Source organism: Lonchura striata, chromosome Z (assembly GCF_046129695.1).
Source record: "Lonchura striata isolate bLonStr1 chromosome Z, bLonStr1.mat, whole genome shotgun sequence".
Classification (NCBI taxonomy): domain Eukaryota; kingdom Metazoa; phylum Chordata; class Aves; order Passeriformes; family Estrildidae; genus Lonchura; species Lonchura striata.
In genome coordinates, this window is record NC_134642.1 from 69,349,519 (window position 1) to 69,363,608 (window position 14,090).

General features: G+C 37.5%; 1 protein-coding gene across 4 annotated transcripts in view; it reads right to left on the bottom strand.

Moving 5' to 3' along the window:
* The window catches only part of SKIC3 (SKI3 subunit of superkiller complex), a 48,082-nt gene that overhangs the window by 13,377 nt on the left and 20,615 nt on the right, over window positions 1-14,090 (bottom strand). For all 4 annotated transcript variants that reach the window (XM_021541531.2, XM_077790132.1, XM_021541534.2 and 1 more), the window contains 15 exons: window positions 13,002-13,104; window positions 12,109-12,285; window positions 11,119-11,263; window positions 10,891-10,969; window positions 10,714-10,775; window positions 10,536-10,592; window positions 9,442-9,510; window positions 8,453-8,527; window positions 7,695-7,836; window positions 6,397-6,490; window positions 5,722-5,799; window positions 4,301-4,425; window positions 2,524-2,647; window positions 885-1,103; window positions 45-117 (listed from right to left, as the gene is read on the bottom strand). In XM_021541531.2, the coding sequence (XP_021397206.2) occupies window positions 45-117; window positions 885-1,103; window positions 2,524-2,647; window positions 4,301-4,425; window positions 5,722-5,799; window positions 6,397-6,490; window positions 7,695-7,836; window positions 8,453-8,527; window positions 9,442-9,510; window positions 10,536-10,592; window positions 10,714-10,775; window positions 10,891-10,969; window positions 11,119-11,263; window positions 12,109-12,285; window positions 13,002-13,104 (1,622 nt within the window). The remainder of the gene's footprint in view (window positions 1-44; window positions 118-884; window positions 1,104-2,523; window positions 2,648-4,300; window positions 4,426-5,721; window positions 5,800-6,396; window positions 6,491-7,694; window positions 7,837-8,452; window positions 8,528-9,441; window positions 9,511-10,535; window positions 10,593-10,713; window positions 10,776-10,890; window positions 10,970-11,118; window positions 11,264-12,108; window positions 12,286-13,001; window positions 13,105-14,090) is intronic.

Consider the following 14,090-nt stretch of genomic DNA (forward strand, 5'->3'; position numbering starts at 1 on the left):
ACAGACTACTTGGAATGTAAACAGCATATGTATGTTACACTTACTTTTGGCTTTTTGGATACATACAGTGGAACTACTCGAGACAGAAGAGACCAAAGGGCAGAGTTATCAGGGTAACTAGGGAAAGAAAAGGGTATTAGACTGTCTGGTTTAGGTATGCACCCGGTCCTTCCAGGACTCAGTAGGCAATTACTATGAATATCAAATAGAGCTTTTTCTACTAAGAATACAATGCAATGTATTAAAACATAGACATGGGTAAAAACAAACAACACAACATTGAAACTACTATCTAAATAAATAAAATGTACAGCATATATATCAATATTCATTGGTAGAAAACAGACTTTTGGGCTCCAGGTCTTGTCTACATAGTATGAAGCACAAATTTTTGTTATAGCTGGAAAAAAACAACTGCATGAAAAAACACTTGGAGAGACTACGATGTGTGCCTTCCTGAAAGGCTCAGAATGCTACAACTAAGCAAATCAAATTTAAATACAGACACTCAGCTAATGGAACAAACAGCTTCAAAGGCTGCTAAATATCAAATAAAAACCCAAGGGACTTTTCTAGGTTGAAGGTTATGCCACACAGGATGAAAATTGCTTTCACAGAAGAGTAAACTAAACTACCTATCAAAAAAGCCCCCAAAACAAAATCAGAAAACAGTGAATAAGCTATGAAACTTCTGCTATTTGATTCCATAAATAAGAATGCAAGCTTGCCAGCTAAAGGTACAACCTTAGGTGAGGACTTCATCTTTGAAAATGAATTTTTGTTTAAAAAAAATTTTGAATAATGATTCAAAGAAACAGGTTTGCTTACTCTTCAATGCAATCAATGCATTTACAAGGCAATTTAAAGGAAGACAAACTATATACCTGTGTATTGCTTTGGAGACTTCCCTCTGGATTGCCACATTTCTACCTTGTAATGCATAAATAGCAGATGCAATAAGACACCTCTCATAAATCCCATCATCCCCTTTTTCATGCTTCAGTAATTCTTTTAGGGCTGCTGTTGCAAGTGTTGCATCCTGCTTTACCAATCCCAGTGTGCACAAAGCCTTCAGACTTTCCGTACTAGGTTCCTTTAATGAGCTGTTGAATCAGAGAGAGGGAAAGAGACAACTATTTTGGAACACAAACTAAGCTTACCGATAACATGAGAGTTCTTGTTACTTCTGAGTCCTCTTGCTCCTATATATCATGAAAGGTATACAGAATTTACACTCTCTGTGGGATCCTGGATCAAGCTAGATCTATATTCTTGAAGACCAGGTGACTGCAATCACCGAATCAACCTCTTAATGATTACTTTTGCCATCAAAAAAAAGACAAAAATGTAAGCTTCTGATTCTATGTTTTTTTTCAGTCACTAGTAAGAAAAAAATAAAAGCTTTTAATCGAACTTGAACAGCCAGCAAAAGGACTCTTTGGCAAGGAGGAAATGGTATTCTATCATACTAATTATCCAGATATATTCACGGTTAAAAATCTCTGTGCTAAGATGGTTAGGTAAATGAAAAAAGGAGCTTTATGTTCAAGGTCCTACTTGGGCACTTCAAGTCATCTAGCACAAATTCCAGTAAAGAAAGACATCTATCTATTGCACCAGAATGCATAATTTTTGTTCCTATTAGTAAAATCCACCATGTCCATTTGCAGCACTGTTTCCAATTCAGATGTAGACATAATCATTGTGATGTTTCTTTCCTAAGCCATTCACTACCCTTTTTTTAAACACAAACATTTAACATCATTAGAAACTCTCATTGTTCATGTTTATGACAAAAATAGAAGCTTGCGCTTATTTATAAGATGTAGGAAATAACAGTTTCCTAGACACTAACCATAAAAGTGTATTAGGTAATGGACTTTCACTACATTAGTAACTTGAGTCTGCTGGTAAAATGGGCCTTGCACTGCTACTACCAGAGCTCTCTACAGACAGAGAGTTGCCCCCTGCACATGAGATGGTAACTCGTAACCTGTAGCTACTAGGAGGCTAACAATGCTGCACAGGCTATTAGCCTCCACAGATATGAAAAATAGTAAACATTCACCACTTAATTGCACAACTAATAGAGATCTGTTTCTTTTCATGGGAAAGCTACAGGATTTTCCTGGTCTACGTTGCTGGGAACACAATCATTTCTGAGATTTTTGACTACTGAAACTGAAATTATTTTCACTGGTCATTCAGAGTTCACAGCTAAAGAAAAAAACATTGCCTAGAGTCTAGGACAACTACAAAGTGATACTTTCTTAAAAGATAAAGTTTCTAAAACTTCAAGGATGTTGGACATCCAAACTGCTCAGCCCTTCTACTTAATACAGAATGTGAAAGAGACAGATCATGAAACAAAACCAGATGTATCACAAGAACAAGTACACTGCATCAATATCCACTTTTATGCTGCAATACATAAAGAAAATAGCCACCTGAGTCCCAGAAAAAAGAAGCTTGAGGATTTAATAGAACAATAAAATATCACATTCTGATTATTCCTCCACTCACCATTTAAACAGCAGTGTCTTTGCAGCATCCACTTTGTTCAGTTTATATTCTATCATTGCCAAGGCAGTCAGGATATATGCTTTATCTTCTTCAGACTCGGCAACAGACAAGGCTTTTTCATAGGCTGGTAAAAATTTGAAACTCAGAATTGAATGAGAAGAAAAAACACAACCTTTGTAAAGCCTTTAGGATAGATCAATATTAGAACAGAGAGACAGCTCAGGTTCAGATTCACTGTGTTTTCCCACCTCAAATCATAAGCAGAAGACAAAAAATAAGTTCACCAAGACTTTGGAAGCAACTATGTTTGGAAACACCAGATTTACTATTTAGAGCTTGGGAGTTGTTTAACACATAGCAAGTAGAAACAGAAATGAAAAGCAGCATTGGGATACTCAGAAACATCCTGCAAGAACATGGTATAAATACTTCCCTGTGATAGTTCATTTACAAGACAGTAGTTCAGATGGGCACACTCATTCCAAACACAATATAAAATTATTTAAAACACTGAGCTGACTGTTCCTTTGTGGGCACTTATACTTCTACACTGATCATTGCATACATCTTTTCATGAAGCTGCACATTACAGAAGCGTGGAACATGACAGTACAATTACATTTACCACTAAAGCTTAAGTGCTTTGAACAACACATTAATTAATCTCCTATGGCAGAATCACAGAAAAATTAGGGTTGGAATCAACCCCTCTGCCACAGTAGGGCCACCTACAGAATGCAACACAGGACCTTTGCAGGTGGGTTTTCAATATCTCCAGAAGGGAAAAACACCACAACCTCCCTGTGTAGCCTGCTCCAGAGCCATCCTCGATGTAAAGCTCTTCCTCATGTTGAGATGGAGCTTGTAGTTTTAGATGATGTCCATTACACCTTGCCCTGTTGATGGGCACCACTGCAAAGTACCTAGCACAATCCTCTTGACACCTGCCTTTGAAACATTTATATTGATATCACCTTTCAGTCTTCTCTTCCCTAGACTACAACTGATTCTTCCAGAAAAATAATTTGAGAACAAGGGAGGCTCAGAGAAAAACAGGAATCTTGACAAGAATCATACACTTGAAGAAATTTATGTTTCCTTACTACACTTGAGTGATACTAGAACCCTATTAACAGCCTAATGATTTTCACAGAATTATAGAACAGGTTGAGTTGGAATGGACCCACCAACATCATGAAGTACAATTACACAGGACACTTCAAGATTCACACCATGTGCCTAGACCACTGTCCAAAAGCTTCTTGATCTGAAGACAACATTGGTGCTGTGATGACTTCCCTTAGGAGTGTGTTCTAGTACTCAACCACCCTCTGGGTGAAAATTTTTTTCCTGATATTCAATCTAAACCTCCCCTGACTCAGCTTCAGGCCATTTCCTAGAGTCCTGTCAATGTTTGTGAGAGTGCCCCTTCACTTCCTCATGAGGATGAAGACCATAATGAGGTCTCCTCTCAGTCTCCTCTTCTTCAGGCCAAACAAATCAAGTGACTTCAGGTGCTCCTCATAAGTCTTCCCCTCCAGACCTTTCACCATCTTCACAGCCCTCTTGTGGATGCTCTTTAACAACTTAATGTGTTTCTTTTATTGTGCGCCCAAAACTGCACATGGTACTCAAGATATTAAAATAGTTGTGGCATTTATACTTACACGTTAGGACTGAAAGAGCAAAATACTGAATGTCAGCTAGGTTGGTTAGACAAACAAATTTTTTTAAGATTAACCTCAAAATAAGTGTTCCATAATGCTCTGAATTTTACCTTTGATACTTTCTTCTAAGAGTCCTTTCTTGAAGTAAGCTAAGGCTAACCCCACAATGCCATCAAACTCTGTTAGGGGTATTGATGTGTAAACTTCAATGGCCTCATCACATCGCCCAAGAGCACTGTGAAAAAACAACCCCAGTCACTGGTAGGAAGGATGCAGCAACAGCTGCTATAGTTCAGACAACCTGTTCCTGAGGACCAGTGTCCTCTATTCCACAGTAGTTTCAAGCAGACACCTAGAAAAGTGCAATATTAGGACAACAATGTGCAGTATTCCCCACCCTTTCCCAGGTATAGCAGTTACTCTGTCCAACTGTCTGTTGCATGAAGAACAACTGATAGGAAGAAGTCCTCCACATTGACACAACAGCTGTATACAATGCAAATGACTTCATGGTCATCACAGTGCAGGGGGAGAAAACAGAGAAGAAACAGGCAAAAAGCAAATCGAGCTTTTTTTTGCAAAAAAGCAAATCATGCACACAGAGAAAGATTACAGCATTCTTGTTGTAGGACCACTATGGAAAGAATAGTCCAGGAATTCTGTTAATTAGAACTGCTTATCAGTTACTAGATATTTGATCTTGTGCAAGTTGCACACATGAAATAACACACATACAACTTGGATGCGAGATTTCAGGAGTCTAAAGAGTTGCTTCTAAAATCTTCCCTAAAGTTAATGAATTACCACTTTGTCACAGGTTAGAAGTTTCAGTGTCATGTACAAGAATGTAAGAGGTTTCCCTAGAGAATTAACAAATATTTAATTAGTAGACCTTGAGCTATCTCATATCAAAAAGAAATCTTAAAGTCTGCATACTTATGTCCTGCTTATGTCCTGATCCAGAAGGCGTCATGAAGGGAACTTAGAATTGTGAGTAGGACTACAGTTAGAGGGGTTCATCAGCAGAAAGACCACACACATGTACACAACACCTCAACCTCACATGCTTCAGGTTGTGAAAGTCAATACAGGTAGGTAAAAGGGCTTTGCAACAAACCTTGAAGAAACAATTTTATTCAGACTAAGCCTATTACATAGCTCAAGGGTCAAGATTGTAAAAAAAATAAATTTCAAAAAAGCACCACAGCTTACTGTAGAGACAATATAGCAGCTACATTATATAGACTACATTAAGACATGTTAGTACCAAGCAAAGGATAAGGGAATCACTGATATGTTACACTTTGTGAAGACATACAGCAATTCCTTCAAATACAATTTTTTTTTTATTACATTACCCGTTTCTGGAGCTAATACAAAGTTCAGTCAAATCTGTCTACAGTTAGGAATAATGTTTAATAGATTATTTTTAGCAACCATCTTTCACCTTAAGCCTCACCATATTTTGTACTGCTACATTCACTACCTCCAAAGCTGAAGTTAGGGGCTCAGAAAGTCAACAGACACTTACCATAGTGACCTGCCATAGTTTTGCATTGCTGTATTGTATTTCTCAGTATCCTCTGAGTTTTTCAGAAGTGAAGCTGCCCTAAAATTAACCACAATGAATGTTACTTATCATCTGACTATAAGATGCATATTTTGAGAACAGTTTTCAGAGGAAATGGACGATTGTTTTATACAAAAGCTTTTCTATGCTAATTAAACATAAACAGAGCCTATTTTAATTCATCAACAAACATGTTAACCAAATACTGTTTCATTTGCTATCTTCCCCTCTTTGAAAAGAAGATACAAGAAAAAAAAAAAATAAACCAAAACCAAAACCAAAACCAAACCAAAAGGCTAACCACCTCCATTAATTAGAGTGGGATAGAGAATAAAGCTAAAATCAAGCTTGCCTTCTTCAGTTTCATTTAAATCCCACCCAGTGAGTTAGTTAATGTAATGGTAAGACAAACAAGTCTTAGGACATCTTTACTTTTCCAGTTCTGTATTCTGCCTTTCCAAATTTGGTATTGGTACATACATACACTCACCCCTACAATACACTTAGTTGAAATGTACTGTTGAACAGAGAAAGAAAAGTTTATCTAAGGAAAAGAAAAACCCTTAGGTTTTTCAGCTGGTGCTTGGAAAAGAAGTCAAGGAGCTTCTCTAAGCTTTCCAAGGGTATACAGTTTACCTCTCATAGGCATAGGCTGCCTGCTGTTTTAGATGCAGATACTCATTCAAAAACCCAAACATAGTGAAAGCAGAAGCATCATCTGGATTTCTTTCTAGAAAATCAGAATTGACAATGTAGGAAAACAAGATCAGTAAGCTGTGAAAAAGCATTACAGAATCAAAGCTACAGTACATGCACTGAACACTTTGCCAAATGCTTCTGTCAGCTGCTCATGAGAATTTTGACAGGCTTGCAGGCAAATACAGAAGGGAGAGATGACCCCAAACAAGACATCAGGTTGGCTCAATTTAAAATATTACAATGTAACATTAATACATAATGCACTCAATATATTTTAAGTTTTTCAGAGGCAGATTTTTTTTTAATGAAATGGGGAAATGTTCATCTTGCATTGACTCTAGTAAAATATTAGTAGAATCTTACGTTTTATTCTTACTACACTCTGAAACAATTCTGTACAATATGCTATAGTACAACCCTGCCAGAGAAGGGAGATAAGACCAGATGACGATTATGGTCCCTTTCAAGATCAGTCATTTTGTCATTTTTAATTAATTGCTAAGGCACAAATTTGTCAGCTGTCAACTCATCTCAGACTAGTAACTTTTCTCCCCAGACTACAGAGGAAGGCTCTCCAAAGTCCCCTTAAGAACAAGGTACAAAGAAATAGAGTCTCACATTCATCGCATTTACTGTGAGATGTATTTTCTAGCTCTCAAAAGTCAGCAAGAGATTACTCAAATGATTTCTTTACAGGAATACTTGCAGACTAATGAAAATCTGCATTTGCTCTATCTGCTTTCCAGGCTAGACATATCCAATGGGGTGGCTGGCTTGGAATCATGCCAGAGTCCATCACCTGCTGAAGGTTAACAAAATCATATGCTTGAAATTACTGAGTTACATAGCATACAGCAACAATCCTCTGACAAGCTTCACATCACAGAAGCAGAGGATCTGGTCCCTATCTTTACTTATGAATACAGACATGTGCAAAGGGAGTCTGAGTGCAAACACCCTATGAGAAGCATGACAAGGCTCTGGTCCCTATTTTTGTTGGTCTTTGAAAGAGCTAGAAGGAGTAAGCAGACAGAACCCACATCCATTTCATCGTTGTGTGACAATGAAAATTGGTCAGTGGTCTGCTTATCCTGTTTCAGTTAGTTTACAGCTAAAATGCCTCTCCCCAACTCAGCCAGACCTCTCTTGCCCAGAAATAGTACCTACTGTGTATTTGTTAGTTCTGAATGCATCTATTAGGTGTGACAGGTTAGAGAGGTATTTAAATTACCTACCTGTGTATTTGCTCAAGACCACTTGGGCTGCTGGTACGGCATTAATTTGAACAATGTTGTACAGATACAGTACAGTGTTTCTGCTGGCTTTATCCTGCAGCGTTGAACATACCCAGTGGGCATAGCCTTTTGCTCCCTCAGCCTCCAGAAACAAACAGACATCCCCAAAACAGAAATCATTAAACCTGCTCAAGATACAGCAAAATAATTGCAGATCATAATAATACTAATTCTAAGTTTTAGGACAGAGTTTGGGCTAAAAATCTGTATCAGTGTTAAGCAGCAGAATATATCAAATTGAATTACTCCATACATACTTTTAACTTGCCATCTAAGCAAACCAAATTCTTACGCTTTCATATAATGTGCTGCATCACTATACAGACAATAGGCAAAAAAAAAGCGCTATGAAAGAGTAAGTCCTCCACTTTTTTAGAATACAGAGTTCTGGCAGTATCCTTGCTCTCTCCAGAAATATTTTATGCCTTTCATCTCTGTCCAGTTCTGTGGAACATGGAGAATATTTCTTCATTACTTAAAGAGCTGATTTAGTGAATCCTTGGGACTAAAGAATTTTATAAAGTAACTGCCTGCTATACAGTACCAGCGTAAGTCAGCAACAACATGGAAGGCAGACTCCTACATGACTGTAGGAGTTTCACTACTCAAGACATGCCTATTAAAAAAAAAAAAATTATCTCCTAAGTAGAGAGACTGGATATACCAAAGCTTCAGAACAATACAGCTGTTACACTTACATGCATACTGAGTTCAGTCGTGTGCCTGAAGAGATCCATGGTATCATAGCTGCCTACAGTCTCTGCAATAAGAGCCTAGAGAGAAGCAAGAGTTGCTATGGTCAGGTACTTCAAAAATTATGACACTAACAAAAACCTTGATTTATATTATGTCAGGCATATCTTAAGCATTCAACATGAACACACTTTCTTCTCACGGTCTACAAATAAGTTGATTTTAAAAACAAAATGAACACAAGAGGGACACAAGCAGTCTCCACTGTATCATCAATTTAAACTCTTTGGCTGCTACTCTACACTCTTCAGAACAAAGACTTGCATATATTAGAACAATGTATAACAACATCTGACAAGAGCTGAATTTTAACGTGTTGGTGCTAGTTCTTTACTAGAATCCAGTTTTCAATTTGATATCATAAGCAGGTGAGCAGCATGGCATTATGAAATTCACCTATAATAATCATAAAAGTCACAAGTATCTTAACTATGCATAGATGGCCTAGATATCAGAAGGCACACATCAACCTTCAGCGGCAGGGGAGGAAGGTACTTCCCAGAAAATGAGAGCTGCTTTGTCCCAGGTATGTAAGAAGCTTACTTATTCTGACAGTGGCATTAGAAAGGGGGTCCGAGATGAGAGTTGGGTGGTGCCATATAATGAACTAGTGGTACAGCTGAAGTTAAAATAACTATCACCTTATAAAGACAGTGCTTTGTTGACAGCTGTCTATAAAAAGCCTCAGAGCACAGTGATTGTTTTGTTAACAGTTTGTTAGAGAACTCACAATATCAGCTAGAAAAACATCATATGAGTGTGTCTGATGAACATGGTAGCTTCCATTGTACTACCACTATGGAAACAAAGGAAGTAGAAGCTCCCTTTACTTAAAAAACAATTTTTTAGGAGCATGAAGTGCCAGTTATTAGGCTGAAGTTAAAGTTCTTCGACAACTGGTTTCTGTGTGCAATTTCATGATTTTTCATCATACCTGTCCAATCCAACACAACACGTAAGAAGGTTCCAGAGACTGGGCTACCTTGAAGGCTTCATGAGCTTGCTGTAGAACCAAAGATAACACTGCTGTTGAACTGCCTGGCATGGTAACAGAGCACTTCTGAGCACACACAGGTATTGACATGCACTAGTATTAGAAGAGACTTAATGGAGTGAATTAGGTCACTACTAAAACCATCTTCTGTACCAAACGGAACAATGCATTGCCCAAAGAAATAAACCAGTTTAGTCTCAAAGAAAATGAAAAAATAAAATTAGAAAACTTCACAATATCAAAGTTTCCCTCCCTTATAAATATGCTTCCTTCCTAGCTAGAGAATTCAGAACCTAAATGAACCCTTAACAATTTAAAAATCTGACTCTTGGGGGGTCCAGTTTTGAAAATTCATTTTTTTGGTAATACAAATGTATTTTCAAAAGGATTATCACCCGCAAGTCATCTCCCTATGGCCTACACATACTTAAGAATTCCTCCCTCAATCTGGCACGGAGGGAACCAAGTCTCAGCATTAGCAGTCTTAGCAGTAAGCAGTCTGTACTGTCAAGTTATTTTTTCTTAAAAATAATTCTGACCATCACATTTCCAATCAACAAAATTTCTGTAATTCCAACCAGCAAATAGGACAGGATGTACTTTAACTGTATGAGAGCTCCAGACTTCACTTAATAGCTATTCTAATTTTTCTCCAGAGAAACTCTGAAGATTAGAGTGTTACAGTAAATTATACGTCTGCTGATGAGCAGTCCATGACCTACAACTAGAAGTTCTTGGCCAAACCTGGCATGCCCTGGTTTGACTATTTCTCTGTCCTTCCATTTAGAGTTTTCATTCTAGCTGTTGGAAAGCAACTTTGCCAATTCAGCAGAAGTTCGTAATTCACCTAACCTTAGCCCCCCTGACCAAATTTTTAATTTATCTGTATTCCTCAAGTGTCAATCTAATTTCTTTTGAAGGAAGTTTATTTTTTGAATTTGAAAGGGATATTTGAAACTGATACTCCTATGCCCATATACACCCTTAAAAAAAACAGAAAGGAAAATTATACTTGAGGATGGGAAATAGATTACCTCAATGTTTCCAGTTGCCAGATACAAAACCCCCAAGTTGGTCCAGGCAACAACATTCTAAACAAAACAAATAAAATTAAAACAAATATATTACTACACTCCTCAGAAATGGCAGTGCACCAGGGGAAATGTCTCAAATGCCCAGTTGAAACAGATGGCAACTGCCTACAGCACTTACAATTTGCTCAGCTTGAATAGATTTGATGAACGAATGTTGTGCAAGAGCATAATTCCCAATAGCTGGGGGGAGAAAGAAAAATAGAGACCTAAATGTAAATGAATTTCAAAACACCATTTGTCAAGCTTCCTTCTAATTTAGGGTGTTAGAGATCTAGGGCTGTCACTAAAGACTTACCACTACAAGAAGCAACTACACCAAGTGCATTCCAATAAAGATGATTTTTGCTGTCAAGTCTCACAGCTTTTTTGAGACACTGGAAGAAAATGAAATATGGATTGTAATGATTAGGAGAGCAAAAATGATGACTTTATGCATGTACTTATACAGAGATGTATAGTATGAGAATATGCAGAGAAGCATGAACACCAATTTAAAGAACGTACCAAGAAATACAGGCAATACCTGCAAAGATTTCTCTAGCAGTTCACTGATCTCATTCGTGTCAGTGCCCACTGCTGTGAAGTGCTCCGCTTGGCGGTAATAATTTATTCCAAGATCACACCATACGCTAGGCAAAGATATCAGTTTTAAAGCTCTGCCATAACACCTACACAAACATGAATCACAGAATCATTATTTGAAGTCTCTACATGAAGAGCAGAAAGCTGAAAAAGCATTCAAAATAGTGCTTAAAAACCTAAATGAAGTAAACATGCATAAAACCAAACAAAACTAGACAAGAACTGAAAGCAAAACAAAAACCAACTAATATATTTTCATTCAGACATCTATTGTGTGTCTGAATCTGGTCTAAAGGCAATCTGTAGTGCTCACCATTTATGAAGCCACAGGTGTGGTTATGTAGGTGTGCATCAAATCAAAGCTCTGTCAATTACATTATGCATGATTTTACTTAAAACAAACATCAGTCATTTTTACAGTTCATCAGGCTTCCCCTAGGAAGTATTTGACTTTAGAGATCATGGTTGAGATTTGCCAAGCAGATGCATATCCTGTCTTAGAGAGCCAGCTGAAAAAAGTTTAGAGGGAGTCACAGAACTGCGAATTTTTGACATTTTTTACAAGAAAAAGGCACAGACAGAAAGCTGAAAGTATTATCTTGGACTTCCATTGTCCTGGGAGAATTAGTCAGCAAATACTGCACCACTGTATTTAAACAGGTGTGATTTAAGGAATAGCAGGGAGAATGTAGTCGTGCACCTGGAGACAGAAAGGAGAAGAGCAAGTGCTGACAGCACTGTGGCAATACATGAAACATACCCTGAAATGAGTAGTGTAATCTGGAAAACGCATGAAAATCCATTTACCCAATATGCAGGTATCAACAGATCAGTATGTATTTGATTTTCTACAAATTAAATAAGTCTAGAATACTTGAGACTCCATGGAGTCTTAAACATCAAGAAGTTCTTCACAATGAAAGATTATTACCTTCCTCCCAGTATGAGAAGCTCATTTTTCTTCAGCACCTGTTTGGTTGCATTTTTACTCAGAAGGGATCCTGGTACTTGAACATTTACTTTGGTTGGTGAAATAACATGCACACTAGTACAGGTATCTCCTAACAGTTTCCAGAGGCAAGATACATCAGGACGGTGCTCTACTGCCCTACAATTACAAATAAAACACAAGTAATACCCACTTAGACAATTCAACAACCTTTTCTGAAAAAAAAGTACCACTTTGAAGAGTGGTACAACCTCAAACACAATTATTCAATTGTTTGATTTAATCCAGTTTCCTCCTATTCAAGCTACAGGTCTAAAAGATCAAAGTTTAAAAAGAAAAAACAATAAAAAACAACCAAACAAAACCACCCCAACATGTCAGCTGACTACATGCACTCTTGCATTTGTCATATTACAAGACATTACTCATCTGCAGAAACTTCATGGACTGTCTCCTCTAACAGCAGTTATTCCAAGGTTTAGTTTAGCACATCTTGTATGAAATGCAAAACAAAAGGGCTGAGAGGAGGAAGGAATTATTTTCCTCTTATCCATTATTTTTGATAGGAATACACTCTTCCCAGAATCACACATTAGCAGGACTACACAAGAGAACTCTGTGTCATTTCACACTTTTCTTAGAATCAAATGATTCTTTATCTTTGAAAAGAAAAAAACTAAAACTCTGTAACTGTCATTCATTTAAGCAGCCTATGTTCAGAATCTATTACTTAAACCATTTTTAATAAACACATTCTTACTTCTAGATTAGAAGTCCTAGTCCATTTGATTCAGTTTACACTAAAAAGTTTCAAACATTTAACTCTCATTTTTGTGCCTGTCAACCCACAATCCCAGTGAATATTTAGTACCAACCTTGTAAAATATGCAAGGGCCTGCTCTATGTAATCCACAGCCTTCCTATCCAAATAGTTATCAAGGGCTGATTTTGCCAGCAAGAGGTAACACTCACCAAGTCCTGAAAGTATGAGAAAATATCCTCTGTGAAAAGAAATGCTTCTGTGATATGGTTAAAAGTACAGCAAGGAAGGAGCCTGTAAGCCAGGTCAGCATTTCTCCCTTACACAAAAATCTATACCAAATCTATATATAAAATCCAAAGACCCACAATGCTCACAGAAGAGACTTTGCTTTTAATCTATCTTATGAAATGTGAACTGTAGAATCATTTGGCTATTAAAATAAACCTCATTAATTATAAAAAAATATAATTTAAGCTTTGGATTTATCTTCAAATACTATGTAAACCCCTCCTGAGACATCTGCATCATTACATCTTTGATAAATACACCAACTTGCAGTTTACATGTGTCAAAAATCAATCCTGAGAAATAAAAAGAATAAAGATTGTCAGGGTGGGCAAAAGGGGAAGTCTTCAATGAAGAAAACCAGAGGCGAACATTATTTAATCCTATTTATATAAGAATTTACTTCATATGGTGTACTGAGTCTGGATGAGATGAAGTTAACTTGCCCAGTATCAATGTTCATGCTGTGCTATGCATTGGTAGCTGAAAGGTGCTGATAGGACACCAGTGTTCTGGCTGCTGATGAACAATGTTTGGAACAGCATCAAGGCAGTGTTTACAAAACTGTGCTTCAGCAGTAGGCTGGAGGTGGTCAAAATCCTGAGAATAGACACAGCCAGGACAGCTGACCTAAATTGACAAGAGGGATATTCCATACCACATCACATCTGTTCAGCCATAAATGCTGCGATAAATGTGGAAGAGACTGTGGGGGGGTGGCGGGGGTGGGGGGGGGCACTTGTTATCACATTTGTTTCCTGAAGCAATGACTAGGCAGACTGAAGTCCTACTTCATCAGAAGTTAACTGGACATTGCCTGCTTGTAGGAAGTGGAGAATAAATTTTGTTTTCATTTGCTTCTTCATGTGGTCTTTGCATTTATCTTGACCCATACGTTTCTTCAATCTTATTTTGT